The sequence below is a fragment of the Chinchilla lanigera genome, unplaced genomic scaffold (genome assembly GCF_000276665.1).
Source record: "Chinchilla lanigera isolate Chin_1 unplaced genomic scaffold, ChiLan1.0 scaffold00046, whole genome shotgun sequence".
Lineage (NCBI taxonomy): Eukaryota > Metazoa > Chordata > Mammalia > Rodentia > Chinchillidae > Chinchilla > Chinchilla lanigera.
In genome coordinates, this window is record NW_004955447.1 from 4,949,061 (window position 1) to 4,976,410 (window position 27,350).

Genomic DNA, 27,350 nt, shown 5'->3' on the forward strand with positions numbered 1-27,350 from the left:
AAACTAGTTTTGTTACATTAATCCACCTTAGAAGAAAGTAGTCACTCAGAAAAAAATAGGAGAGTGGATTTCCAACAAACAGGCCAGAGGGAGACTTCATGTCAAAGTAGCACCTCTGAAACACCTGAAAGTGGGAAATAATAATCTTAGTGAAAGCTCCCATGATAACTAGATGATTGAAGTGCAAGTCTACAGGGTTGACTTGACTACTTGTAGAATGTCAGTCCTTTGCAGCTTAAGAAAGCTTCAGTGGGCAACAAATATCCACTTCTACAAAGGGATGGTGTAAGCAAAGCAGTGCCTCTGGAGATACAGAGAACGGACAGGGTGGAGTGCATGCTTATACAACAGTAGCTTCAAACACAGTGTTACAGTCCTCATTTAGGTTCTGTACTGAAAATTGGATATTTCCTGTAATTTAATATTTTCATCTCTTTCAGGTTGTGGTAAACGAGCTACACCACTAGCAGTCAACAGAATAATGTCTGGAGAACTTGCACCCAGGGGTGCCTGGCCTTGGCAAGCTTCTCTTCAGCGCAATAATGTCCATCAGTGTGGGGCCACCTTGATTAGTAACATATGGCTCGTCACGGTTGCACACTGCTTTAAAAAGTAAGGTATTGACCCTAAATGGGACGTTTTTACATCTTAAAGGGCCAAAGTTTTATCAAAGTCTACTTAATAGTTAGTATCCCAAATATTACTGAAGTAAAAAAAGAAAGACTTTCAGATTGTTTTCTAAAATAATGTTGTATTTGCATATTTATTTGGAAAAGTTGGTGGAAATAGAGAAAGTAGTAATCATCACCGTAGTATGTATCAATCTTCATAGATTGATGTAGTATGTATCAAGTCTTCATAGATTTCAATAAAGAAAACAGTAAGAAAGCAGAAGTCATCCTCAGGCAAACTAGATTCAAATGGCACGTAAAATTAGTCCCTTCCCAAACAGCATCCCCACTTAATACTAGTGTCTGTAGCTGCCAATCGCTTGGGCCAGTCTCGTGCTAATGATGCATAACCATACTACTCGCAGACTGAAACTGATATCTTCAGTGGATGCAGGGAGTTGTAACTTCGCAGTTAGCAGAGAGCTAGTAAAATCAAGTGCTTAGCATGGACATGTGAAACCTTTTAAAATTGGAGCAGTTCACAAACCGAAGTGAAAAATTACGTTCATTCATAAGAGTTTCCTTTAAATATTAAAGGATTGAGAGCGATTCTTGACAACAGAACCACAAAAGACAATCCTGAGATACAGAGTAGCATATTGCACTACCAAACAGTCAACACAACTAATCTTTATTCCTCATGAGCACATGTTGCCTTATATTACACAGCATAAATTTTATCAGCGATAAGATAAAATGTCTGGTTTTATGGTCATTTTCAGCTTTATTTTTCCAGATAATATCAAGTCAGATCTTTTATCATTGTTGTATTTAAATTTTGGGGTTCCTAAGTAGATTAACTTGATGAGCTTTCCTCAGTACCAGTTATTATGGTGATCACAAGCCTTCTGGAGTATCTCAGTAAAACAGATGCCAAGAGGACTGGACAGCAAAGCATACCCCAGCCAGCTGGAGAACCATCAGGGATCTGTAGCTTGGACAAGTTAGCAAAGCTTAGTGTATTAGGAAATAGATGATTGAGATATTCTCCTGGTCTTTTTTTACCTATAAAATTCTGACTTTGGTTATCATAATCTGTGTATCTAAGAGTATAAATCTATGTAGAGGCACTTAATACTTTATAGGGTATATACTGTAGATTCTTAAGATTCTTCTTGAAAGTGTTTTTGCTATGTAACATTTTATTTATTTCTTATAATCTTTTCAAATATTTATCTTTTATTTTAAAGTATGTGGATTGTTTGAACATTATCTTGGTACACAAATGCAGAACTTTAAAGTAATTGCATTTGTTGTATCCTGAACTGAAAATTGGCATGAATATTGATTTCTTCTGTGCTGTGCAATGAAGACTTAGAGTGGCCTTGACTGTGGTCCCGCCTTTGTCATGACCCCTCTATTTGCCTGTAGAAACAGTCCTTAGAGATATAAGGATGATGTCTTGCCTTTGTGACACTTTTATATCTACATTCTTGACTGCACAACACATTCTACACTTCATTCACTGCAAAACGACCTTTGTTCTTGGAAATTAGTGTGCTTGCATTAATCCTTTTCTCTAAATTCCTTCCCCCGCTTAACTGAGCAAGCTTCCCTTTATTCTTCAGGAATTATGCGGAGTGTGATGTGCTCTTTAAGAGCTTATTTGATGCCTTTTAACTGTTACTTCACTATTGTTTGCATAATATGCCACCTTGTTTGTTTATATTTTTAATTTATTCATATTAGTCCATATTCCCAGTGCAGAATGATTACTTTCATTGTGGGGAGTTGGTGCGTGCACGTGACACACTCAACTCTTTAGTACTCCTTGCTCTTCCCCCCATCTCCTTCCTTCTATCGTATATAGATTCTTACTTTTCAAAAGCTGAGCTGAATAGGCTGAAGTCAACAATCTTTTCTGCAGGTCTTACTTTTGGGCAGGATACCACTCGTTCATGGGTTCTTCACCAAAGTTAGCTAATACCGTGATAGTAGTTCTATATTTGCAGATATCTTTACAGCTGTTCCTAGATTCTCTTTTTCAGGCCAATCATAAAATAAATAAAAATCTCTAAACCATAAGTTTTTATTTTACTTATTAAAATAAAATTTTATTTTAACAGCACCAACTTCCAAAGGTCCTATCCTATTGGTTCTCCCACAAATGTTTAACATTTATCAGTGTCTCCCATAACATAAACTTCCAAGAATTAAACCCACAAAGATAGATAGCATGGTTAATGTCACACAGGACAAGTAAAAAAAAGAAGCTTCTGGAAAAGACAAATAACATAAGTAGAATGCAAGGGTAACAAGTAGCTCACTCACTAAACAGTTGTACTCCAAGGGTGACACTTAGGAAGGTCTGCTGAAATACTGATGACATTCTCTGGCCTACCAAAGATAGGAAAATAAAAATCTCATTTCTTTATGCCCTAGACAGTGTGTATTCCAGAATGGGCAGATGATATAGAAGCTTTAGAAGGGAAATGGATGTATTGAATAACAAAAATGTAAACTTTTAAAAGTCCTTAACCATGTCAGAGTAATGAGCAAGAATAAAATGATTAATTAGTGAATGATTAGTTAGTAAATATGAATGGAGGGCTTAAAGCTGGGTGAAAAAAAGAAAAACAGTACAGAAAGCAAGAATGTACAATAATGTACTTAGAAAACTGTATCAGAAGGTCGTTCACTTGGAATCTATTGTCCCCAAGACTGCACTGTGATTTAAATTGCATTTGAAACATGTAGAGGAAGGAAGAAATGAGATTATAGACTCCTTGGGTGAGATCTTACCTAAGACAGTAAATTCAGTCCTGAACAACACACTTAAGGAGGAACTGACACACTGAAATCCTCTTAGAGGATCTTGGCTGGTAAAGAAAAAGGATAATATATCTCTTAATTTTAGGGGACAAAGATGTTATCCTGAGAAAGCTCTGATATAGATGACAGTTGTGTTAGTAGATATGAAATACCGTCATGTGGAAGAGGATTAGGAAATCAAGAAAGATTTTGCCAAGAGGCATATCTGCTTAAAGATGAAAGAGATTCCAAGGCAAAGAACATGCCTACATCTGCTGAAGACCTCAAGCATAAACAATCATTCCTTGAGGATGTTTTTGTAACGATTAGCACCAATAACTAAGCTCCACTGTGCTATGAACATTTGGTTAGGTGCTCAAGATTTATTTCATATAATTCTTACATCCGTTCTGCTAATTAAGCCTAGTTTGATAACCTCTTTTTCACTGAGGCAGGTAAGAAAAGTCAAAAAACTCACCACCACCACCACCACCACCATCCCCGGTCATAATGGAAGGAGATGGTGGAAGTGAAAACACACATCTTTCTGATGCCAGAACACTGGATTTATGAGAGGCTCACACATAGTTTTCGAACCTTTCCTACCCTGAGACTAATATTACTTCAGTCTATTACTGAGTTAACATTTAAGACAATTTATCACATGTTTGTTTATTTTTTTAATAATAATCAACAAAATTCCAAGATTCTTTTTTAGGGATTGCTTAAGGACCAGGTGTCACCATTTTGAATTTTTACAACTGATTTTGGAATCCAAATTCTTAAGTATTTTGTTTATTACCATTAATTTCCATTTGTATTATTCAAGCTCATGTTAAAAGTTTAGAAAGCTTATTTTTAATACTGATTTAGAGTCTCTTATGAATGTATTTTTAAAGATTCATCATATGCAAATGTAATAAAATACAAGCAATATTAAATATTATCAGACCATTGTTCCAAAGTTCTAGGAAAGTCATTCCCACTTGAGTGAAAACAATTCAAAGTCTAATCTTTACATTTCCAATTCCAAAAATCTGATTTATGTTAAATTCATCTAGGTATGATGTCATTGAGGAAAGAGTCTTGCAGCCATAAAACTCACAAAAATGATTATACACTAATGATTCATGTGGTATATGAACAATTACCTTTACAAACCATCTTTACTTAGCTTTTCTCATTGGATTAGCTATGCACACTGAAAGGTTATAAGAAGATGGATTTTTAAAACAATAATCCCAGCACAACTAACATTGCAGAATTAGACTAAACCCTGTGCATATGCTCACATGTTCTTTCTCTGCCTAAAGCTAACCATTAGGACACAAGGGGATTGAGAAGTTTCTATGTAGGAGTGTTTGTTTCTTGTTATGTTTCATGCATAATGTTAGCTAGTTAATCATTAAGTGTACCAATCTCATTCTTAACAAGTATACTTTGTGCCCTCTAGGGAAAAGAGCAGAGTGAGACAGGTACACGTGATACAACGCAAGTGCTTTAATGTATCTGGGACTTATTTTCCTTAAGTAGAAAGCAAAATCTTTATCCGGTGATCTCCATCATGTCTACATAATCTAATTCCTGTAGGTACCGTGCCCCCCAGCTGCTCAAGCACACAAGCTAGAAGTCATCCACCCTTGATCGTCTTTGACAAGATGATTGCACTCATCTTCAGAGAGCTTTCCCCACATCTACTCTCGCCTTTGCTAATTCAGTGTCCAGAGGGAGCCACTCATGACTTGAGATGTAATAAGACTATATAACTCCAAGCTCAAGAAAGCGGAGAGCATTCTCCTAATCTCGAATTAACTCTAAACAATTCAGCACGTCCTAGAATACACTCTGATCCCCGCCTATCTCTCCCACCTCTCTCCCCAGCAATTTTCCCCATGGGTCCCACATCGAAGCCCATTTGGCCCCCAGGCCTTAGGATGTTTGCCTGGAGATTTGTCCCCCTGATAAAGGGGTGCTCATCGTCTCTCAGCCTACATGTGTTGTTAAAAAAAAACCTTTCCACTCTATGCATTCCACGCATTTTCTTTTTATATTTTATTCATACTCCTCAGAAAGCTATTTATCTCCTTTCTAATTCGTTTCGATTTTTTCTTGCGCTCTTGAGGCTAACAGTCCTGTAAGCCGGACACTTATGCCTCGCACACGGTGGCGCTCACTGTGACGTTCAGCAAATAGGTGCTCAATAAGTGTTCGCGGAAGGGATAACTGAACGGTATCGTGTGTGCTTTCCAGCCCTGAAATTCAGTAATTCGATATTAAATTGAAGCTCTAATATGCCATATATTGTTATATAATATATATTATACGTAATATGCCAAATATATTTAAATCCTCCAAATACTAAAAATGCACTATATTTAAATTGCAACTAAGCAGTGTCATTTTCTAATCTAGTTCATATTCCCTGCACAGCTCGTATATGCTGTTAATTTCTAAACTTTTCCAGTAGCGTCGATCCACGTCAGTGGACTGTGAGCTTTGGAACAACAATAAACCCTCCCTTGATGAGAAGAAATGTCAAAAAGATTGTTGTCCACGAGCGGTACCGCTCCCCGTCCAGGGAGTATGACATCGCCGTCGTGCAGCTGTCCTCCAAAGTCCCCTTCTCAGACGACATCCGTCGGGTCTGCCTGCCAGCAGCCTCGGACTCCTTCCGGCCGAATTCCACAGCGTACATCACGGGCTTCGGAGCGCTCTACTACGGCGGTGGGTGTCTGGGACAGGCTGCGCGCCCTGCCCTGGGGAGGGCAGCGCGGTGGGCTCTCCTTTCCTGCCAGACAGGTGGAGTTAGTTAGGGCTCTTAGTTTGCAAGTGACAGAAACTCGACTCAAATTAACCAAATTAGAGGATCGGGCGGTATGGCCGTAGACAAATTAACCAAATTAGAAACAAAGACGAACGAACAGGAAATTTGATCATTGTATCTCAGAAGTCAGTAGATGCAAGCAGTCTAGCTTCGGACGCGGCTAGAATCACGGTTACGGAGCTGAGTCCCTGGCTCCTTGCGTTCCCTGGTCCCATGTTGGCTTCCTGTGAAGGAATTCTGGCGCCACATAGTGGTGCAGGTAGCTAACAGCAGGTCAGGGATATGGCCTGACCCTTCCTACAAGGGTGTTCATAAACAAGAGAAGTGTAGAGGTGAATCACCAAAACATTTTGCCCTTTCTAGAACGATTCAACTTGATATACAAGCTTAATCTCCTAAAAAATAACAACAGTTTAGTTAAGGAATGTCGGATATTATCAGGGATTTACTCTGGATTCCACAGTGCGCTCTGCAGTATATGTACAATAGGAAAAAAAAAAAAAAATTAACTCTGGGCTTGAAATGAAAAAAGACCTTTTGGAAATGACAAAATGTATGTATAGAACTTTATATAGTTTTTCTTTAACATATAGCAATTTATAAGGAGTAAACCTCTCCTTCTCAGTCTCCACTAAAGGACTAGCAATACCTTTTCACTAACATAGCCGGGAGTAGGCATCACCGTCTCTGTTTTCTTCAGATACCTGCATGGTGTGGGTACATCTCCCACATGCTGAATGTGCATTGCTTTCTCTAAGGTCCTACTGCTAATCACAGAAGTCTTACCCATTGCACACCAATCCCTCTGCAGTGGAGGGCAGACCAAACGCTCCTCCGTCTGCACTTTCTACAAAGGGCTCATCTTACAATTGGGTTTGCAGTCCACCTTCGCACTGATGGGAGGAACATTGTGAATTCCTTTCGGCTTGGTAGGACAAGTCATTTTCTGCCAGTATTTTAAGGTTTGCACAGAGATATACCTACATGATAACTTATTAATAACAACAGAATTTAATTCTATTCTAAACATTAGCCTTTGTCGAACATTGATCCCAAAATAGCAATATAGCATTAACCACAAACACCCAGGGATCATTCACCAAGGCAGATCATGCTCAGAGTTATAAAACAAAGCTGAGCAAGCATGAAAGAATTGAAATCACACAAAGAATGTACTCTGACTATAATGGATTCAAACCAGAAATCATTAACAAAAAGATAGGAGGAACATCTTCAAATGCTTAGACATTAAACAACACACCCACACACAAAAAGGGAGTATTAAGGAAAAAAATTTTAAATACATAGACCTGAATGAAAACTAAATCCCATGTGCAGGAAGCAATAAGATAAACACAGAAATTAGTAGCAAATGCTTCCATTAGAAAAGAAAGATCTCAAATCAGTAATTCAAATCCCACCTCAAGAAACTAATACAAAAAGTAAAGCAGACAACTGCAAGAAATAATGGACCAGGAGTATAGTTCAGGGGCACAGTACCTGCCTGACAAGTGCGAAGTCCTTAGTTTGACTCCTGGTACCAAAAAAACAAACAAACAAAAATTTAAAACAAAGAAATAATGAGAGTAGAAATGAATGAAAGTGAAAGCGAGAAAACTGACAAATAGAAACCTTATTCTTGGAACTGGGTGTGGAGGCACACACAAGTAGTTGCAGCCCTCAGGAGGCTACAGCAGAAGATTCCCGTGAGTTCAAGGTCACCCTGGGCAGCATAGTGAACTCAAGATCAGCCCAAAATGCATTGTGGGACTTTTTCTCCAAAAAATCAATCAATCAATCAATCAATAAACAAAGGATTTTAAAACCTCAAAATATATCTTATCAACTAATTTACTGAAAAAGTTAAAAATTCACACAATCATCTGAAAATTTTTCATATTTACATTACCCTTCCCAGCACTGCACATGATTTTTTTGGTGTTTTGGGGGGAGTATTTTGTATTGTTTTGTTATGTTTTGACACAGGGTCTTGCTAAGTAAGCAGTTCAGGCTGGCCTTGAACTCACTATGTAGCCCAGGGTGCCCTTGAACTCGCTATCCTCCTGCCTCAGCCTCCTAAGTGCTGGTAAGTTGAAAAGGTTGTAAGCAAAAAAAAAAAAAAATGTCGTTTTGCACTTATATTTCCTGAGCACTTATAAAAATGTATTTGCAAACACCTGTCCAGAAATAAATCTTGAAGTGATAGTCTTGAGAGTCTTAAAATGGTGTATTACTTTCCTATTACAATACGGCGTAAATAAAGTACCACAAGTTTAACAGCTGAAAACTGCTCTCTGTATTATTGTCTCACAGTTTCTGTGAGTCAGAAGTTCAGACACAGCTCATGAGCAGCCTGTGCTCAGAGTCTCGCGAGACTCCAATCACGATATTGGCTGTAAGGTGGTCTCATCTGTGACTCGGTGCTGTCTTCTGAGATCACTACTCTTTGACCAAATTCCATTTCTCGCAGCTGTAGAACTCATGGCACCTTGCTTCCTAAACGCCATTTCAAAAACAGCTTGGAATTTAGGGAAGTTCCGAACCACTGATGGAAAGCCTTACCCGATGTGGTCACCCCCACCTCGGATAATCTCTGATTAATTCAGTGAATCAAACCATGGATCTTATTACATGTGCAAAATTCCCACACTTCTGCCATATGAACGTTAATCTCATAGGGAGAATGACAGTCGTCGTGCCCTTAGATTCCCTCCCATACTTGGGGAAATGGGAGTCACACAGCAATCCCGGGGAGTATCCTGGAATTCCGCCAACCAGACTGTCATGGTTTCCTCACCTCTGTGTGGTTTGTACAAAGAACCCCAGAATATTTTTGTTATTCTTAGTTCTATATTGAGTCTGCCGGTCTTAATACTGACTTATAATCTGGAGGTCCAAACTTATGCCAGAGAAGAAGCTGTTATTATTTAATGCCATTATAAACCCGAAAGCTGTTCATTAAATGTAAAGGATAAAATAAATGGACATAGTATGATATTCATTTTATGAAGGCAAGAGAGAACATTAAGAATGCAAAGTTTATGGGAACAATCTGAAACCAGAGGTACAAACTTCACAAAAAGTGAAATCTCCCCCATGACAATAAACTTACTATTTTTAAAGAAACAAAGATTTTACAGCAAAAAGACCAAATGTTTTCCCTGCATATAGAAGTATTTATAAAAACATGATGGGACATTAAGTGTGTCAGATTTTAATTAGATTTTCTTCTCTAAAACTATTTATATTAACTCTGTGCTGAACTGACAATTTTACAGTGAAGAAGATTAAAAGAAATTGTTCTTTTTGCATTAGCTAAGGGCGCTAACTGAAAAAACTAAAACTACTTTCTTTTTCCATAAGGGGAATCGCAAAACAACCTTCGAGAAGCCAGAGTGAAGCTCATCAGTAACGATGTGTGTAAACTACCACATGTGTACGGCAACGATATAAAATTTGGAATGCTCTGTGCTGGATATCTGGAAGGAATTTTTGATGCATGCAGGGTAGGTCAAAGAGAGGGAATGATCCAAATATCATTATCTCAAAATTTTTACCTGGCCCTGGAATTATTCAATGTTCTTTATACTAGTACAAAATACAACTGTCATGCTAACGCCAAAAGGTTTTAACTATAAATTTCACAATACATACATATTTTTTCAAGGGCTGGGGATTTAGCTCAGGCACAGCACTTGCCTGGCAAGCACAAGGTTGTGAGTTTGATTCCTGGTACCAGAAAAAAAAACAAACAAAAAACCACATATTTTTCAGTGTTGTGTCAAGCAAAATGAAGTAAGGAGAGTTTCATTGATGTTATCAGACTAATCAACAAAATTAAAATTTCTTAATAATGAGAAATCTAAGGATTAGTAAAGCAGAGTCCCTTTCTCCCAAGGGTTCACATTCTAAACAGCAAGCAATTATGTACAATGCACTGAGATGCGGTATCATAACTAACACACTGGAGAGCAAATATTCCTTGAGGGGAATATTTTTGGAACAACTCTCAGGGAAATGATAATTTCAATGAGGTATGGTGAAAACCAGCACTCACCCAATTACAGAAAATGAAAGGAATATTCCAGAAAAGAGAAAAAGCATACCCAAGATTACAAAGGTGTGAACTGCAATTCATGGTTGAGGGAATGCCAGGTGCACTTTTGGGTCTCAGTAGAGCAAGGACCAGAGCCAAGAGGTCTGAGTAACAGCGCGAAGGTAGATAAGCCATGTTGCTGGTATCCCAGAGCTCTTCCCAGTGACTTCTCTGTCCTCCAGAATCTCTCGGGCATGTGTTTTTCATGGAAAAGGTGTGAGTTGTTTTCTTCCTGGAGGCAAGGCTTTCGCTTTTTGATGTGCAATTCTTAAAAATTCCAAGGAGGTGGCTCTCTACATGGTGAAATGACGGGAGTGGTACTGGTATCAGGTAAGAGAAAGCCTCACCTAGAGTCCTACATAGCAGGGCAACCCCTGTCTGAGAAGGAGCAGTGAGTTTTGTAGTAACTCGGCTGTCCAAGAACAGTATCGAGCACATGTCTATTCTCACTTGCCAAGAGTGTAAAGAGAGGCAGCTAGAATTCCAGGACTCCAGCAAGAGGTCGGTGTCATGGGAACCAGTGCAAGTTGTCACTGGGAGGCGTGGAGCAGGCAGGCTATAAGGATTCCAACAGTGAGACTGTGGATACACTTCAGCAAGGATTGGAAGACATACAGAGGCTTCCCTGGACTAAAGAGTAGAAGTAAGATTGCTGCCTACCTGCGGAAATGAGTAATAAAACAAAGCTTTCGTCACAGAAAAATGGGAGAGTTATCAGGGCAATGATTCCAACACAAGGATCAAAAACAGGAACATAGCATTGCCAGTGGGTACGCAGGGAGGGGGCCTGAATCTTCTGAGGAGAAATAAAGCTGCAGCGACGTCATTCTCACATTTACCAAATACTGATGTAGAACTCAACAAATCCCTTCTCCTATGTGGAAGACTTCTCCCAGAAGTCTAGTCAGACAAGACACAAGTACAGATGCCAATGGATCAGAATTGTAGGTATGAAGACCAGAAATGAAAAGTTTTCACAGCTTAGGGCAGATTTGTGATTTTGGTCCTGTGTCTAGTTCATTCAAAAGCTGATGAAATGAAAGACACCTAGTTGTAACCACCATTCAAATTGCTTGAATTGGAGCACTCTCGTTTTTTTTGTTTTTGTTTTTTTTTGTTTTTGTTTTTTTTTGTTTTTTTCTCCGGTACCGGGAACCGAACTCACGACCTTGCGCTTGCCAGGCAGGCACTTTGCCGCTGAGCTAAATCCCCAGCCCCCTGAGCACTCTCTTAAAATGGTATTTGAAATCATTCCAGAAAATCGTAGGTGCATTTTGAGCATTTTTTTTCCCTAGGGGACTCATAATTTAAAATTCAGGTAGTCAGGAACATAACATAGAGGAAAATTAAGCCATAATCTTCCATGGTCATTGTTTTGTCCATTCTGTTAAGTCTCCTCATTTATTTATTCAAATCCCCAATTTATTTATTTATTCAAAAATGATTTTATCAGGTTCAAGTTTGATCAAACCACTCCTTTAGTTTAATAAATATCTAATAACTCAAGAACTGTTTTGACTGAGGGGTTCCACTATGTGCTTTGAACCATGCCAGTTGCTGGAGATAAATCATGGGCAATCATGAGAGACATCTAAAAAAGAGTGCTTGGAAGAAAAAGATTATGAGAAATAAATATGATTGTGAGAAATATGTGATTAACAGGAATGAAGCTGAAAAGTGTCTGCAGTTAAACTAGCATTGAGGGGAGGAGCAGGACACACCAGGAAGGTTGGGAACGGTGATGGGTTAGGGGGTTAGGGAGAAGATGAGCATAGAACTCTGGGCCCCAAGGCCCGGGTTGGGCGGGAGCTGGAGTGAGAATGCTGGTGGAGCCTTGCAGTTATTTTAACCGTTTTCCCATTTTTCTTAACAGTGATGGAAATCTGTTAAATGGTTTTAATCAAGATATCCATATTAAATTAGTTAATATGTACATCTTCTCCAAAATGTTCTTGGCTTATTAGATGTTTGTTAAACTAAAAGGGTGGTTTGATCAAATTTGAACCTTATGAAAATCATTTTTGTCACGGTAAAAAAAAAAATCTGGATAATTATGGTGGCTCAATTCGCATGAACTGCCAATCCGGATGAAATAAGGTCATTTGGAGGAAGAAGGTGGTTTGGAGACAGAAGTAGATAGTAGTTAAAATTAGCAGGTGCAAGTATAACTTCCATGTGACTGGAGAAAGCTGGGCGAGTGAAGCATGACACTTAAATTTCTGGCTACAAAATTAAAAGAAAACTAAATTGAATTTCCGGCTTACCTAGCTGAGGAGAATGGGGTGTCACTCAGTGAAGGGTGGCAGAAAGATCCCGAGTCTAGTATCAGCCCCAGGCACTTGCAGCTGCTCCGACCCACTCCCTCAAGATGTGGCTGATGCCCCACATCCACAGCACGCCCCACAGAGGATGACACCTGTCCCCCTACCATGATAGTCTAAGGTTTATATAAACTTTGATAGTGCATTTTATATTTACACATTTTATATTACTATTATTTTCAGAGTTTTTAATTACTTGTTTAAATATCATTTTTGTTTTATATTACTTATTATTTCATATTTTATAGTTTTTTTATTAATAGAGCTTTCCTCCTCTGCATGTGTGTGCATGCCTGCATGTGTATGTGCATGTGTGTGTGATGTATGTGTGCAAGAGCCATGCTTGTGTGCATGCATGTGTGTGTCTGCTTCTCAGTCCATCCCTGCTGTGTTCCCTGCCTCTAACCTGCTGTGTCATTAGCTGAGCCTTGGTCTGGCGCTCACAGCTTTCTGCTGTGTGCTTTTCCACCTTGATTCTTCCAGCAGATGAGAGCCTTGAAAGCTCCTTGCTCATTGAATTTCTCCTGAATGATTAATTATTAAATTAAGAGGAAATGAGAATTAGTGGGAAGGAAGGAAACAGCAATACCATTTGAGCTACAATCCTTCTAAACTCATGATTTACAGGTGTTCTGCAGATGCCCTGTAATGCAATCAACTGGAGCACTTGTTAAAATGTAGGCCCTGGGTCCTGCCCTGCACCTGCAGAACCTTTAGATGTGGGAATCCTAGATCTGCATTTAAGAAACTCCACATAGGGATTTCGGTTCACAATGAAATTTGACAAATACGATAAACCAGTGTAGGTTATAAAATTTCAGAATACGGTAATATAACCATCTGGCCTCACCTCAGGTAGCCAATATCCTTTTAATGCTCAGTATCAGATTTTTAATGATTGTGTGTTTCTATATTTTTCATATTGTAAGGAATGTTGTTTTGTTTTTGTTTTTTGTACCAGAAATTGAACTCAGGATCTCGTGCTTGCCGGCAGGCACTGAGCCCCTGAGCTATATCTTCAGCCCAAGAATTTTGTTTGTTAAAGATTCCATTATATCTTATCAATTGATCTTCACTCTGAGGATTTTTAAATCCTCTACTTTCCAAGTAAAGGAAATGGAGACATCATAGTTGTGAATTCTTAAGCTGATGTAATCAGCATCACATCTACTAAAAAACTATTTGACAGAACTCAGAGGGAGGCGGAAGCTGGCCATCTCTTACTGCTAAACAAACAGGTGAATATCAAGAAATCATGCTACTATCAGAGGACGCTAAAGTGGCAGAGTGCTTACTTGGCAATATGAGGTCCTGGGATCTGTGTCCAGCGCGCACACACACACACACACACACACACACACAAACACTGACTTCCAAACCCTAGACAGGGTCCATGAGCCTTAGAAAAATTTCATATACAATATACTAATCATGGCTGTTCATGATGAAAACTGGGAACCATCTGAATTGATAAAGAAAAATTTCATTAGATTTTTCATTATATAACCCTTCAATAGATTTTTATGTGTTCTAATTTGTATACCAGACAGAGGGTCACAATCCTTAGCTTCTCTTCACTATTATTTTGCCTCCTTAGACATATTTTAGAATAATCAGGTTTTACAGTTCTTTCTCTTATTTGTCTGTAAAAGGTATAGACGAAAATATCTAAGCATGGAAATTTTACATTTAAATTCACCTTTACTCTACCCAAAACCTCCTAAAATGACCACAGAGAAAAAGTAGATAATCATTTTGGAAAACTGCTTTGTATCTACAAAATATGATTTTCTGACTAGCTGTAAATTGTACTTTTTTACATTATTAACCAATAAGAACAAAAAAAAAGCTAAAAAGAGATTTTGGCAAAATTTTTGAGAATGGTAGAAAAAGTGCAGGTGTTTTAACTGGCTTAGCCAAAGTGAGTTTAAAACAAACATCTTGGGTGGCGGAGTATGGAATACCAATTTTAAATAAAGGGCAACATTTTGAAGGCCAGATAACATTGAAGATTAGGGCCAGAGATGAGCTAGAAGATAGAATGGCTAAGTACTCTCTTCACAGAGAATGGTACAGAGAGTGAAGAGAGTACTTAGCACCCCTAGTTCTTCCCAACCTGACTGGCCAGGTGAGCACTTTCTCCGCCTTCTCAGAGCATCAGTACCCCCAAACACACTCAGGGGACAGAAAGTTCGCTCTCCAGAGCAGTCAAATCTGAGGCCCTATGAACTCAGCAACTCAGCAACACCATACATCACAGAGAGCAGAGGCGCTACAGGTTGACAAGGTGGGGACTATGGGAAGTAGCCCTTAACCTCTCCATGCCTGGTTCCTGTGAGTACAGCACCTCCAGCTTTCTCTCCGTGCTGGAGCGGCACGGATCACTGGTAGAAAAGCCTGTCTACAGAAAGCCCTGCACATGCTGGATTTAAGCGCTCCCTATCACCACAAAGAGCAACAGCCAACAATCCCTGATGTTGTTGACCCCTGTTGATCTCTTAACAAAGAGCTTCCACTCCGGCCTCTAGAACCAAAGAGCAAGTTGAGTCAGATGCAGGCGTGTAGTAAAAATATAATGGTACTTTTCAAGATCTAGTAGAAGAGTTGGAATATAAAACCAAAAAAATTTCTGAGAAAAGATAAAAAGAAGGGAAGAAAAATAAAAGAAAACAAGAAAGGGTAAGAAAATTAGTGCCAAAACCAAAGTGCCAAATACCAAATGAATAGAAGTTCTGCAACAGAAAACATGAACGTGTGTTATCAAAGACAATCAAAGCTTTGTAGTGCTGAAGCGCATGTGTATGTGTGTCTTACTGAAAAATGGGCCCACGTGGTAATGGACACAATACCTGGAGTGCTGACTGCTGCTCCCAGTACAGTAACATACAATGTCAGAACCCTGGAGAGAGTGAGAACAACCTTAAAGTTTTAAGGGAAGACCCATCGGACTTCCACAGGACTCCTCAACAGTACCACTGAAAGAAGGAAGCCAGTTAAAATGACTTCTACTGAGATTCCTGGCATGGAAACTAATCATTAACTATGAGGATAGAATAAAGAATTTCAGACAAACAACGATTCAAAAAATGTCCAAGTCATACCATCTTTCTTAGGAATCCACCTGAGAGGGTGCCTCAATGAAATGAGGGGGAAAGCAAGAAAATGAAAGTTAAGGGGCCTAAAATATTTGTGCATTCAACACAAAGGAAAAGTAACAGTCTCAGAGTCAGCCTTACACCAGGCTTGAAGTAATCATTATAAGAGAGAAGAGAAGAAAGTGTGTGTATAAAAAACAAGAGGGAAAGAGAGAGAGACAAAGATGGAGACAGAAAGTGCGGGTTGAGACATGGGGACATTTTCAGAGGAAATAAAAGAATTGACATGTTATGTAATATCATGGAATATTAGTAAAAATAATGTTAGGTGTTGGTGGATATTTTTGAACATGAAACATTTGCCACAGGTATATAGAAAACTAGCCAAATGCAAAAGAACATGTTTTTAATTCTAGGAAATCAAAGTCTGCCAAAAAAGGTAATACAGTCAAAATATGTTAGTCAACTCATCAATAAATAAAATTTACAAAGGGATATTAAACACTAGTTGTTAATTTAACTAAAACCAGAGATCTACAATATAAAGACACTGTTGGGGGACAGGGAGCGGTGGTTCAAGAAGGCTCTGGAAAAAGTAAACCCTCACATACCCAGCAGAAAATCAGTCTGTACCATCTAAACCTGGAGAGAGCAAGTTGTGCATATTATTTGGTGGTAAGGAGGTGGATGCTATGAAAATTACTAAGCATAAAATGTCTATGTTTGGGACCACTCTGGATGAGAAATCTGGGACAGATGATTCCTTTCCGTGTTCTTTCTTTTTGCCTTTAACTATGTGTTGGTTACTCAAACAAAAGCAAAATTTAATGTAAAATATGCAAAGTGAAATTTAAAGCTATTTATAATTTTGAAATCCATGTGTGAGTTTATTAGTGTATATTGATTATCTGCTTGTGTAATGTCAACTAATAGAATGTGTAGTTCATCAAAATATCTTAAATAATAAGCTTTATGTTTAGCTGATTCGCTTTCTCTGTTTTTCTTTTCTCTTTTTAATTGTCAGGGTGATTCTGGGGGACCGTTAGTTATAAGAGATAATACTGATACCTGGTATCTCATTGGAATTGTGAGCTGGGGAGATAACTGTGGTCAAAAGAACAAACCTGGAGTCTACACAGAAGTGACTTATTACCGACGCTGGATTGCTTCGAAAACAGGCCTCTAACTCAGCATAAAAGCTAAAAAGAAAGAGCTGTATGCAGGCCATACATCTATGAAATCCAGATATTCAGTGGGCGTGGTACAACAGAGTGAGATTAAGTGACAACCTGGCAACATGAAACATATTACATGATCTCTTTTGGAGTCACATTGGTTAAGCAGTAGTCATAGCTGATTTATAAGAGATTTTCTATTTGTAAGGTAATGGGTCGCTTTACCCTGGCTTGAAAACTACAGCTGGAATTTTTGGATCTTTAAATCGAGTGAACTGGGGGATAATGAAGAGGAATACAAATGCCTGAGATGGTCTGTGAGAGTCTTGTGACATCTTTGCCAGAGGAGTCAGTGAGGAGCGTTTTGAACTGTAAGAGTTCAGGAAACTCAACAATTCTCTGTCATTTCTCCAGAACTCACGAATGCTTTTTTCATTTTCCTTATTCTCCCATGTTTTCCAAATATTTTTCCTCCACAAGAAATAAATTTGCCACTTGTAAAGCATCTTAGGCATTTTTATAGAGAATATGTGTATATATATATGTAACATATATATATGTGTATATATATATATATATATATATATATGTTTGTCTGAAATTCTGTATTCTATCCTCATAGTTAATGATTAGTTTCCATGCCAGGAATCTCAGTAGAAATCATTTTTACTGGCTTCTGTCTTTCAGTGTATATATATATATATATATATATCATATATATATGTGTGTAACATATATATATATACATATATATGAAACAAAGTCTGGTAGAAGAAACCTCTAAATTTTTGTGATTATTTTAACACTCACACGCACATGCACACACACACACGTCACCCTATAGATATAGTCAGAGACAGCACACTTAACAGCACAATTGTTTAATCCAATGTATTTTTGCTATGAAGATTTGGGGGAAGGTGATGGTAACTTTTATGGGTCCAGGATAAGGGTACAAGAATTTATTCTAAAGATGCATTGACATATGTTGATCACCAGGGGGAGATTTTGTCCATTGTTGTTGTAAGGTTAAATGGCTGAAAATAATTGAGAATTTACTAGCACCCAGAAGAGTTAAAGAATATTGTTTGGCTACCTAAAAAGGAAAAGTTTGTCCCCTAAATTTCTGCCACCAATTAGCCCTTATCGAGTGCTATTGCAATCATAGATCCCTAGTGTTTTAAAAAATTATATTAAAAAATAAATATAAAATTTTGGATACCTATCACATGGAATGTGGGAACAAAGTGGTCTGAAAGAGAAAACGTACTTCCTAAGTAGAGTGTCTCATGACGTCATTAGGAGAGCTAGGCTGCCGTCTTCCGTACTGCCACTGAAGAAAGGCTTCACAGAAACATCGCTCTGCCTGGCAATGCCTGTGAAACATCAGAGCTTGCAGGCTATTATTTACTCATGTAGCACAGTAAAAGCCAAACCATCGGACAATGGAACTGCTCTATCATTTCCCTCATGTCCTACTGAGAAGGCAGAACAACCCTAAAGTAAGCCAGATGAGATTTGTAACTTATTCACAAAAAATTTACCCATAATTTAGGCTCATGAAAGTTTAAAGTTTAGAGAAGATTGCACAAGTCATACACTTATGTTGTGGTTAAGAAAACTGAAGCCAGGAGTCAATTCTGCATGTCTTTTTCTTATAAAGTATCTTTATGATTGCCTACATTTGCTAAATCATTGGGTCTATGAAGTTTTCAGTAAAAGCTATTGAAGCTGTTTTAAAGTAGGAAATACTTAAGGTTATAATTTTAAATGACTCCCTTAAGCAGCTGGCTGCCAATTCTCTGACCTCACTTGAGGACAAGTTGCTTCTTCGTATAAATAAGCGTACACAAGCATGTAAATTACTATGTGTTGTGGTGGTAAGATTTAATTCTGACTTTTGGTGCTAAGATTGAAGAATGATATTGGAGTTGTGAAATACATATTTATAAACTGTTTTGTGTGTTCAGGATCTAACTTGGGACCACATGTTAGAAGATATAGATATATCATTTTAAATCTAATAAAGTTGGTGATCAGAGCATTCAACAAACAATGTTACTGAGTCCATGTTTGGGCAGAAGTGTGAATTTTCAAATCGCTTAATTGTAAAGAAATACATTTCTTTGATTCACGACAAATTTGTGTCACTTGGAAGTAAGATTACATAACTTTGGTGCTCTTGACATTTTGGCATGGAAAATTCTTTGTGTAAGGGATGCCCTATTCATTATAGAATATATAGTAGTATCCTACCAAAGGCCCTCAGCATACCCTCTCCCCAAATTGTGCTAAATAAACATGCCTGTGGGAATTGGCAAACGTCCCAATGGGATAAAATTGTGCCCAATTGCAAACCACTATTTTGAAGGCAGTTAATCATTTGTAAAAAAAAAAAAGGTTATGACAAAGACTATTAAAAAATTACACTGATGTGCTGAACATTTGCCATCATGTTTCTGAAGGAAATAGTGAATAAGTGATACTTCAGTCAGCAGCTATTTCAAATACAGAATACAGACTGGTCTCCTGTACACATCGTGCTTGTAGAATTTCTCTCTACCAACATGTCCAAGGATTTGAGTTCCATCTCCAGCACAGCCCAAAGAATAATAGTAATGATGGTGGTAATTTTACTCATGCTTTTGCCTAGAACACAGTAAATTATCATTTATAATTACTGTGAAGATAGTTTTATGAAAAACATCTTCTGATAAGAGTTTCTCTACTTTGAGCACAATCAACAGTAAGAAATAGAGTACAGTTAATATCATAGTTCCATGTATGCCCAGTAAAACGCATACATACCTTTACTATATGCAGTGAAATCTAATAATTTTTATTCTACTATAGTTCATTTTTTAAAAAGTATACCACCAAGTAAGGGTATTGTACAATCTAATAAGTAATGACCTTCAATATCTATGGAACATTCTGGACTAACAGTTCACTACTATCAACGTCCATTTTTTATCTCATCTCCAGTCTCCCCACTTTCAACCTCTCCCTACTACATTCACCTAACAAACTGCTGCCAGGTTAATGACATTTGATAATTTTATTCCACTGCTCTTAAATCTTTACTAATTTCCACTTTGCCTGAAAGATAGATCCTTTTACTGTCAACAACTAGTAGAGTTTTTTCCTTTGCTTGTGTTCTGTTTTTTGGAACACTGGCTATTGCTCATTTCCTGAACACATCTTTCTCTTCCCTCTTACTGTTCTCTTTGCTCTAAAACTCAAGCTCACCTGTCACCTCTGCCAGGGATACTTTTCTCATTATCTCAGGCAAAATTACTCTTCATCACAACTTCTTTGAGTGTGTTTGTTTGTCCTTGAAGCCACCCCCGATACTTTGCATTTGTCCTTTGATAATCTCTTAAAATGATTGCAAGTTCCATAAGCTTTAAGGCTTCATTCGTTCTTTTGTATCCTCTACAGAATTTATAGCACTACTCAGAGTGTGTTTTCGATAAATGGCTAGGGAAAGACCAAATTAGGCACTGACCACTTTGGTGGGCTGAAGGCTCATGAGTTGCTCAGGAGGTTTTCACCAAGGTAATCAGATAATACTTGGGGCAAACAAAAACTCAGTCATAGGAGGCAACTTGAAAGAGCAGCCCATTAGATGAAATCCAGTGATTAGGGGCATTTAGAATGAGAGGCAGCGCTGCTTTCAACTCAGCTCAGGTGAACACTCAGCCTTGGAAGAGTTCAAGTCTCCCCAGCTGAAGAAGCCCAGTGCAACTATTCCCCTCCCCCAACACACATCCTCTGAAGTCCTCTCCTCCACCCTGTTCTGTGGGTATAAAAAGAATATCCTCGAAAACTACTTTCTTTCTTTTGTCTGCTTTTGTTTGATTTTAGTCTTTGTGGTCTCGGTTTTTCTTCTATCTATTTTTAATTTTTTTAGTTTAGTAGTGCATTGCATAGTACACAGTATTGTACTTGTGGGGAGTCGGCACTGTACATAACACATCTTCATTCCCTTTTCATTCCCTCCCTCCTTCCTCCACCCATTTCTTCATCTCCTTTCTTAGCTATTTTTAAAATTCTTTTTTGTCTCATTGTTTCTCTCTCAGCCCTTTCTCATCGTTTCTCTATTAATCCTCTGTATTCCTGGGTTACTCAGTAAGGTAAAAACTTGCTAAATAAGCTCTGAACTTCATATTAGTATATGATTAACTCTTTGGACATTGGTATTTCTGCTAGCTGTTCTCCCTTGCAGTTCATTGCTAGTGCTTTCTAGCCAATCTTATGTACAACACTCAACAGAAAAGCTAAAGAATCATAAGAAAACAAGACAATAAGATGCCTCAAAAATGCATAACTCTCTGAAAGCTGATCTTCTTGATATGGAAATGAAGGATGTTTCAGGCAAAGAACTCAAAAATGAAAGAGTTAAGAGGTGGAAGCGGTCAAAGAAAAAACAAATAAGAAAATATGTAAGATGTTCAGTGAGCTCAAAGAGGATGCAAATAATCAGAAAAAGAATTTATTTAATAAGATGTTCATAGACTTTCAAGCAGCTGATTGAATTAAGGAACACAATGTGGGCTATAAGTGACCATTTTAGTAATGAATTAAAGGTTATTAAAAAGAATTAAATAGAAATTCTGGAAATGAAAAACACAATTTAAAGTCATGCTAGTAGACATAAGCAATCACAAGACAGAATTTCAGGACTGGAAGACAAAAAATAATTTAGTAGATCACTGATTCAGAAGAGTAAAATTACTTGTAAGAAATCATGAAAGGTTAATTCAACAGCTCACAAGTATCTCTAAGAAATAACCCAGGGATTATAAAAGTCAAAGGATGGGGGGGATGAAAAATGGTAGAGTAAATACTAGCATCAAAATACAATTACTTTGCAACCTAGAAATGAGATACCTGGAAAACACCAAATTAGTGCAGAGAAAAAATAGAGCTCCAGGAATTAAGAAAGTGCCAAGAAGAAAACTAGAAACCACAGAGAAACTGAAGACAACACAGAGAAAATAATGAAGCATCTGGAGCACTAACCCCAGCTTCCTGGGAGTGGCTCCTTTCTCCACAAACACAAAGTAAGCTGCACAGCTCTGCTGCCCCACAGAGGAATAATTGACATCAGCACCAACCCCTAAAATCCATGTGTACCTTAAACTGTAAGTGTAGCGTACAATTTTACTCTGAAAGTGACTCGTATGATAGAGTAGAATTGAAGAAGAAATTCACCTCAGGCTCCTCCCTGCTTGAGAGTGATGTAATCAAAAGCCACTTGGGGAAGGAGTTGAGTTTATTGTTTAAGTGCGAGCTGCTCTAGAATCAGAAGTCACATAGCAACTACACTTTAGGACCTCTGGAGTCACCCTCCCACAGTGACTGGGAGGGAGATGACCTCAGGCAGGATACAGTCACATAGAAGGAGCAAGCTAGTTGCATATCCTCTGAGAAGTCTAAGTAGTGGTGATGCCAGGCTGTGAAGGATGAGGCAGTCCCACACTTTAGTTTTCTGAGGGATTGAGTCTAAAACTGAAGACTTTACATCTATGTGACTACTTGGTGCCCATGCTGCCTACTTGCAGAACAATGTTCAGTGGTCTGTTTGCTGTTCCCATTTGCCAGTGTGATCAGGTATAAGCCTCAGCTTGCACAGTGGCCCTATCCCATGGAGGGTGGATACAGGAGCCTCCAAAGCAAGAGAGGAACCTCATGAGCCCACAAGCCACAGAGCTGCTTAGAGATAAGAGCCATGGGAATGAATAAAGCCCTAAGTCCTAAGGCAGGATGCCATTTGCTGACTACACCCAGTGGGAAAGGCAGTGTAGACCTCCTCATTCACATAGGCATAAGTAGGCATAGAAACAAAATAGGACCTAGTGTGACTCACCCTGCCACACCCATATCAGGTGAGTTCCAATACCACAGCCCCCGTAAAGAAACTACTCATCCAAACATGTAGAGAAATTTTTTGGACTTCTCTTTTTCTTTGTTTTTTTTTTTTTTTTTTTCTTTTGCAAGGTGTTGTTTTTGTTTCTGTTTTTGTCCTGTTCTCTGTTTTTATTCTTTTTATTTTTTTCCTTTTTATCTTTTTATGTTACTGTGACCTAATATTATTAACTTCTCTCATTCTTTTGTTGAATTTTTATCTGACCAGTCTCTATGCTTTCTCATTTTCCTTTCTTTCTTTTTCAAATTTTACTTCTTCCATTTTCCCCCTTCTTCTGCCCCATCTATTTTTACTATTACTATTAAACTTTATTAATGTTTAGCTGTTTAGTTGGCACTATTCTATTATTGCTGAAATTTTTTCTATTGTTAATCAGCATATAATTGTTGCTTTTCATAGATATTTACTGTATGTCAATAATTGGTTTGTCTTTGTGCCTATATTATTACTACAGATCTCTTTTCTATTGTTAAGGATGGCATAGTTGTAGCTATTATTGGTTCTTATAATGTCTCAATAACTGGTGTGAGAGACCAAATAGGAAGATTAAGGCCTAATTGGCCTCTGCTGTGAGCACTAAGGAGAAAGGAGTTGAGTTTATTGTTTCAGTGGTGTGAGCGTGTTCTGACACACTGCAGGGAAAATTCATACAGCTGAGATCCTGTTATTTACTCAGATATGTACCATGGATGGTGGGAGACAAATGAATTTCATGTTACTCCAATTGCTTTTTCTTGTGCCTGTGTCTGAGTGAATAAAGCCAAGGTGCATGGGGCACTCAGGCTCTCTGTTGAAGGGAGACAAGAGCCCCCAGGTCCCCCACACACATTTTAACCTAATTCTATGTCTTTTTTCATCTTTGTCAGTACAAGCTTGTAGATTGGCTCCTTGCAAACTGGTTTAATTTTGACCCTATTATTATTGCTAATTTTTTTCTATTTTCAATGTTGTCATAGTTGTTTGAATTGGCTTTTACTATGTGTCCTTATCTGGTTTGTCTTTGCATCAGCATTCCTGTGCTCCATTTTTACCTCTCTGAGTGGTTGTGGGGATCAAGGCTCTAGAAGAATGTTACACACAAAGACCTTCAAATATTATGCTGAATAGGTTGCAAAATAATATAAATACCCAAACATAACCAAACCCAAGAACACATCACAGAGAGGCAGAATCCAACTAATGTGATCTCTACAGTAGTGACAGTTTCTCCTCCCTAACTAATTGTAAACCCATGGTGCAAAAACAACAGAAAAGTGAAAAAGTAAGGCAACAAGATGTCCTCAGAGCCCCTAGTTCCCCCAAACCTGATTTCACAGACTTTAAAATAGACAAAGCTATAGACAAAGAACTCAAAAACCAAATGATCAAAATATTTGAGAAGATAAAAGAAGAAACATAAGCAAGGATCTTCGAGAAGCCCAGTGAGTCTGCACTCTGCCTCCCTGACCAGCGTGTAAGGCAGGCGAAACCCCAGGCACCCTCTGGGGCCTCGGTGGCTAACCGCAACACCCATAGTGTGTCTGCCTGGGCTGGGCAGGTAGCCACCAAGGCCCTAGAGGGCACCCGAGGTTTCACCTTCCTTGCATGCTGGTCAGAGAGGCAGAGCCCAGACTCACTGGGCTTCCAGAAGATGTCCGGGGGTCAGCCCACTCACCAGCACAGGAGCTACACTGAGCACTGGGGATCTTCACACTCTCGCCCTGCCACTTACAACCAATCAGGACAGTGAGACTGCACTACATGGAGTTTCTGGTTCTTCAAAAATGACAAAACAAAGGAGGAAAATGCAATCCCAGACCTCCATACCACTCAAAGCAAGTCCAGGAGGCATCAACACAGAAGAACCTGGAAGTCATACACCTGAAATTTCTCAAATGATAGCAGCTGAAGTAAAGAAACAACTCCATCAGGCCATAGAAGACATCAGATCAGAAATAATGTCTCAGGTGAAAAAAGAAATGACAACAATAATGAAAGAAATGTTCAGCATATCCAAAGATGACATAGACAAGAAAATAGAAGAGCATAAACAACTCAATGAAACCTTCAGGGAACAATATAGAAAAGAACTAGAAGGTATGAAACAGATGCAAACAGATATCCAGGAACTTAAAAATTCCACTGAAAGCTTGCAAAACCACCTGAATGAAGCTGAAGATAAACTTTCAGACCTTGAGGACAGCATTGCCACTAATGAACATAGAAGGAGGGATCTCTTGAAAACAACAGGGAACCAGGAAATAACAATTCAACAACTGCAAGACAAAGCAAAGAGAAACAATGTCAGATTAATAGGTATTAATGAAATAGCAGGTGTCAACACAAATGACATAAAAAGACTATTTGCAGAAACAATAGCAGAAAATTTCCCAGGCATGGTAAAAGAATCGGACATCCAGATAAGTGAAGCATATAGAACTCCAGTTAATCCTAACCAAAATAAATCTACACCCAGACATATAGTGATCAAGATCCAGGAAACTCAACAAAAGCTTAGAATATTAAAAGGTGTTAGAGAAAAGAAACATATCACCTATAAAGGAAAGCCTATCAGAATCACAGCAGACTTCCCAACACAAACCATCAAGTCAAGAAGAGCTTGGAGTGAAGTACTTCACATACTGAAAGAAAACAACTTCCAACCCAGATTGACGTACCCTGCAAAGCTATCTTTCAAATTTGATGGAGAAATAAAATATTTTCATGATAAAGAACAACTGAAGAAATTCATGAGTGCCAAACCAATCTTACAAAGAGTACTAAAAGATATACTAGAAAGAGATAAAACAGACCACAACTTCAAGAAAAACAACAGAAAGGAACCACCAAGCAGAGCAAGCAATTAAACAGAGGGAGAAAGGAGGATCCAACAGCAAGAAAATAGCATGACAAAGATAAGCCAGTACATATCCGTTATAACCATCGATGTAGATGGTCTCAATGCACCAACCAAAAGAAGCAGACTTGCAGAGTGGATTAGGAAACAAAACCCAACTATATGCTGTATACAAGAAATACATTTAACTCAAAAGGAAATTCAAAGACTGAAAATTAAAGGATGGATAATAATACTCCATGCAACAGGAACCCAGAAAAAAGTGGGTGTAGCTATTCCGTTTGCAGACAACATGAACTTCAAACCAAGAACCATCAAAACAGATAAAGAAGGTCAGTACATACTTGTGAGGGGGAAGCTTCAAGAGAAAGAGATAACAATCTTAAACATCTATGCACCAAATATAGGAGCACCCACCTATAGAAGACAAATTCTAACAGACATGAAAAATGAAATAAGTAGCAACACAATCATAACAGGGGACTTTAACACACCATTGTCACAAAGACATAGATCAACTAGACAAAAAATTAGGAAAGAAATAACAGAACTTAACCAAACATGTGAACATATGGACTTAGTAGACCTTTACAAAGTGTTCCACCCAACAGCATCAGGATACACATTCTTCTCAGCTGCACATGGGACATTCTCTAAAATAGACCATATACTAGTACATAGAACATGTTTAAGTAAATGTAAAAGAATTGAAATTTTCCCATGTATACTATCAGACCATAGTGCAATAAAATGGAAATTAATGACAAAAGAAAACAAAAGAACTCCATAACAGCTGGAAATTAAATAACACCCTCCTGAACAACCAATGGGTCACAGATGAAATCAAAGTAGAGATTAAACACTATTTACAAACAAACAAAAATGGAGATACAACCTACAGGAACCTGTGGGATGCAATGAAAGCAGTCCTCAGAGGAAAATTTATAGTGGTGAACTCCCACCTCGAGAAAACAGAACAAGCACAAATAAACAATCATATGCTGCACCTCAAGTTCCTAGAAAAAGAAGAGCAAGTCAAACCCAGAGCCCAAAGAAGGCAGAAAATTATAAAGCTCAGAGCAGAAATTAATGCAATGGAGACTAAAAAACAGTACAAAGAATTAATGAATCAAAAAGTTGGTTCTTTGAAAGAATAAATAAAATAAATAAACCCCTAGCCAAACTTATCAAAAAAGGGAAAGAAAAAACTGAAATAAATGCAATAAGGAATGAAAGGAGTGAAATCACTACAGATCTTGAAGAAATTCGGAAGATCATCAATACCTACTTTGAAAATCTTTACTCTCATGTGGAAAACACATAAGAAATAGACAGATTTCTAGATACATATGAATTACCAAAGCTGAATGAAGAAGATATAAAAATTCTGAATAACTCAATATCAGCCAGTGAAATTGAGAATGTAATTAAAAACTTGCCAAAGAAGAAAATCCTGGGTCCTGATGGATTCACAACTGAATTCTACAAGAAATTTAGGGAAGATTTAACACCAATTCTTCTCCAACTCTTTAATGAACTTGAAAGGGAAGGAATTCTCCCCAATTCATTCCTGGAAGCAAGTATTATTCTGATACCAAAACCAGAGAAAGACCCAACCACCCAACCAAGAAAGAGAACTACAGACCAAT

At 38.1% G+C, this 27,350-nt stretch overlaps 1 protein-coding gene across 1 annotated transcript in view; it reads left to right on the forward strand.

Moving 5' to 3' along the window:
• LOC102010210 (transmembrane protease serine 11A) overlaps positions 1-17,432 on the forward strand; it is a 50,561-nt gene extending 33,129 nt beyond the window's left edge. Inside the window, exons 6-9 of the mRNA XM_005392828.1 lie at positions 441-612; positions 5,887-6,146; positions 9,610-9,752; positions 16,783-17,432. Coding sequence (XP_005392885.1) covers positions 441-612; positions 5,887-6,146; positions 9,610-9,752; positions 16,783-16,944 — 737 coding nt within the window. The 3' untranslated portion in view covers positions 16,945-17,432. The remainder of the gene's footprint in view (positions 1-440; positions 613-5,886; positions 6,147-9,609; positions 9,753-16,782) is intronic.
• Positions 17,433-27,350: the final 9,918 nt, after the last annotated feature.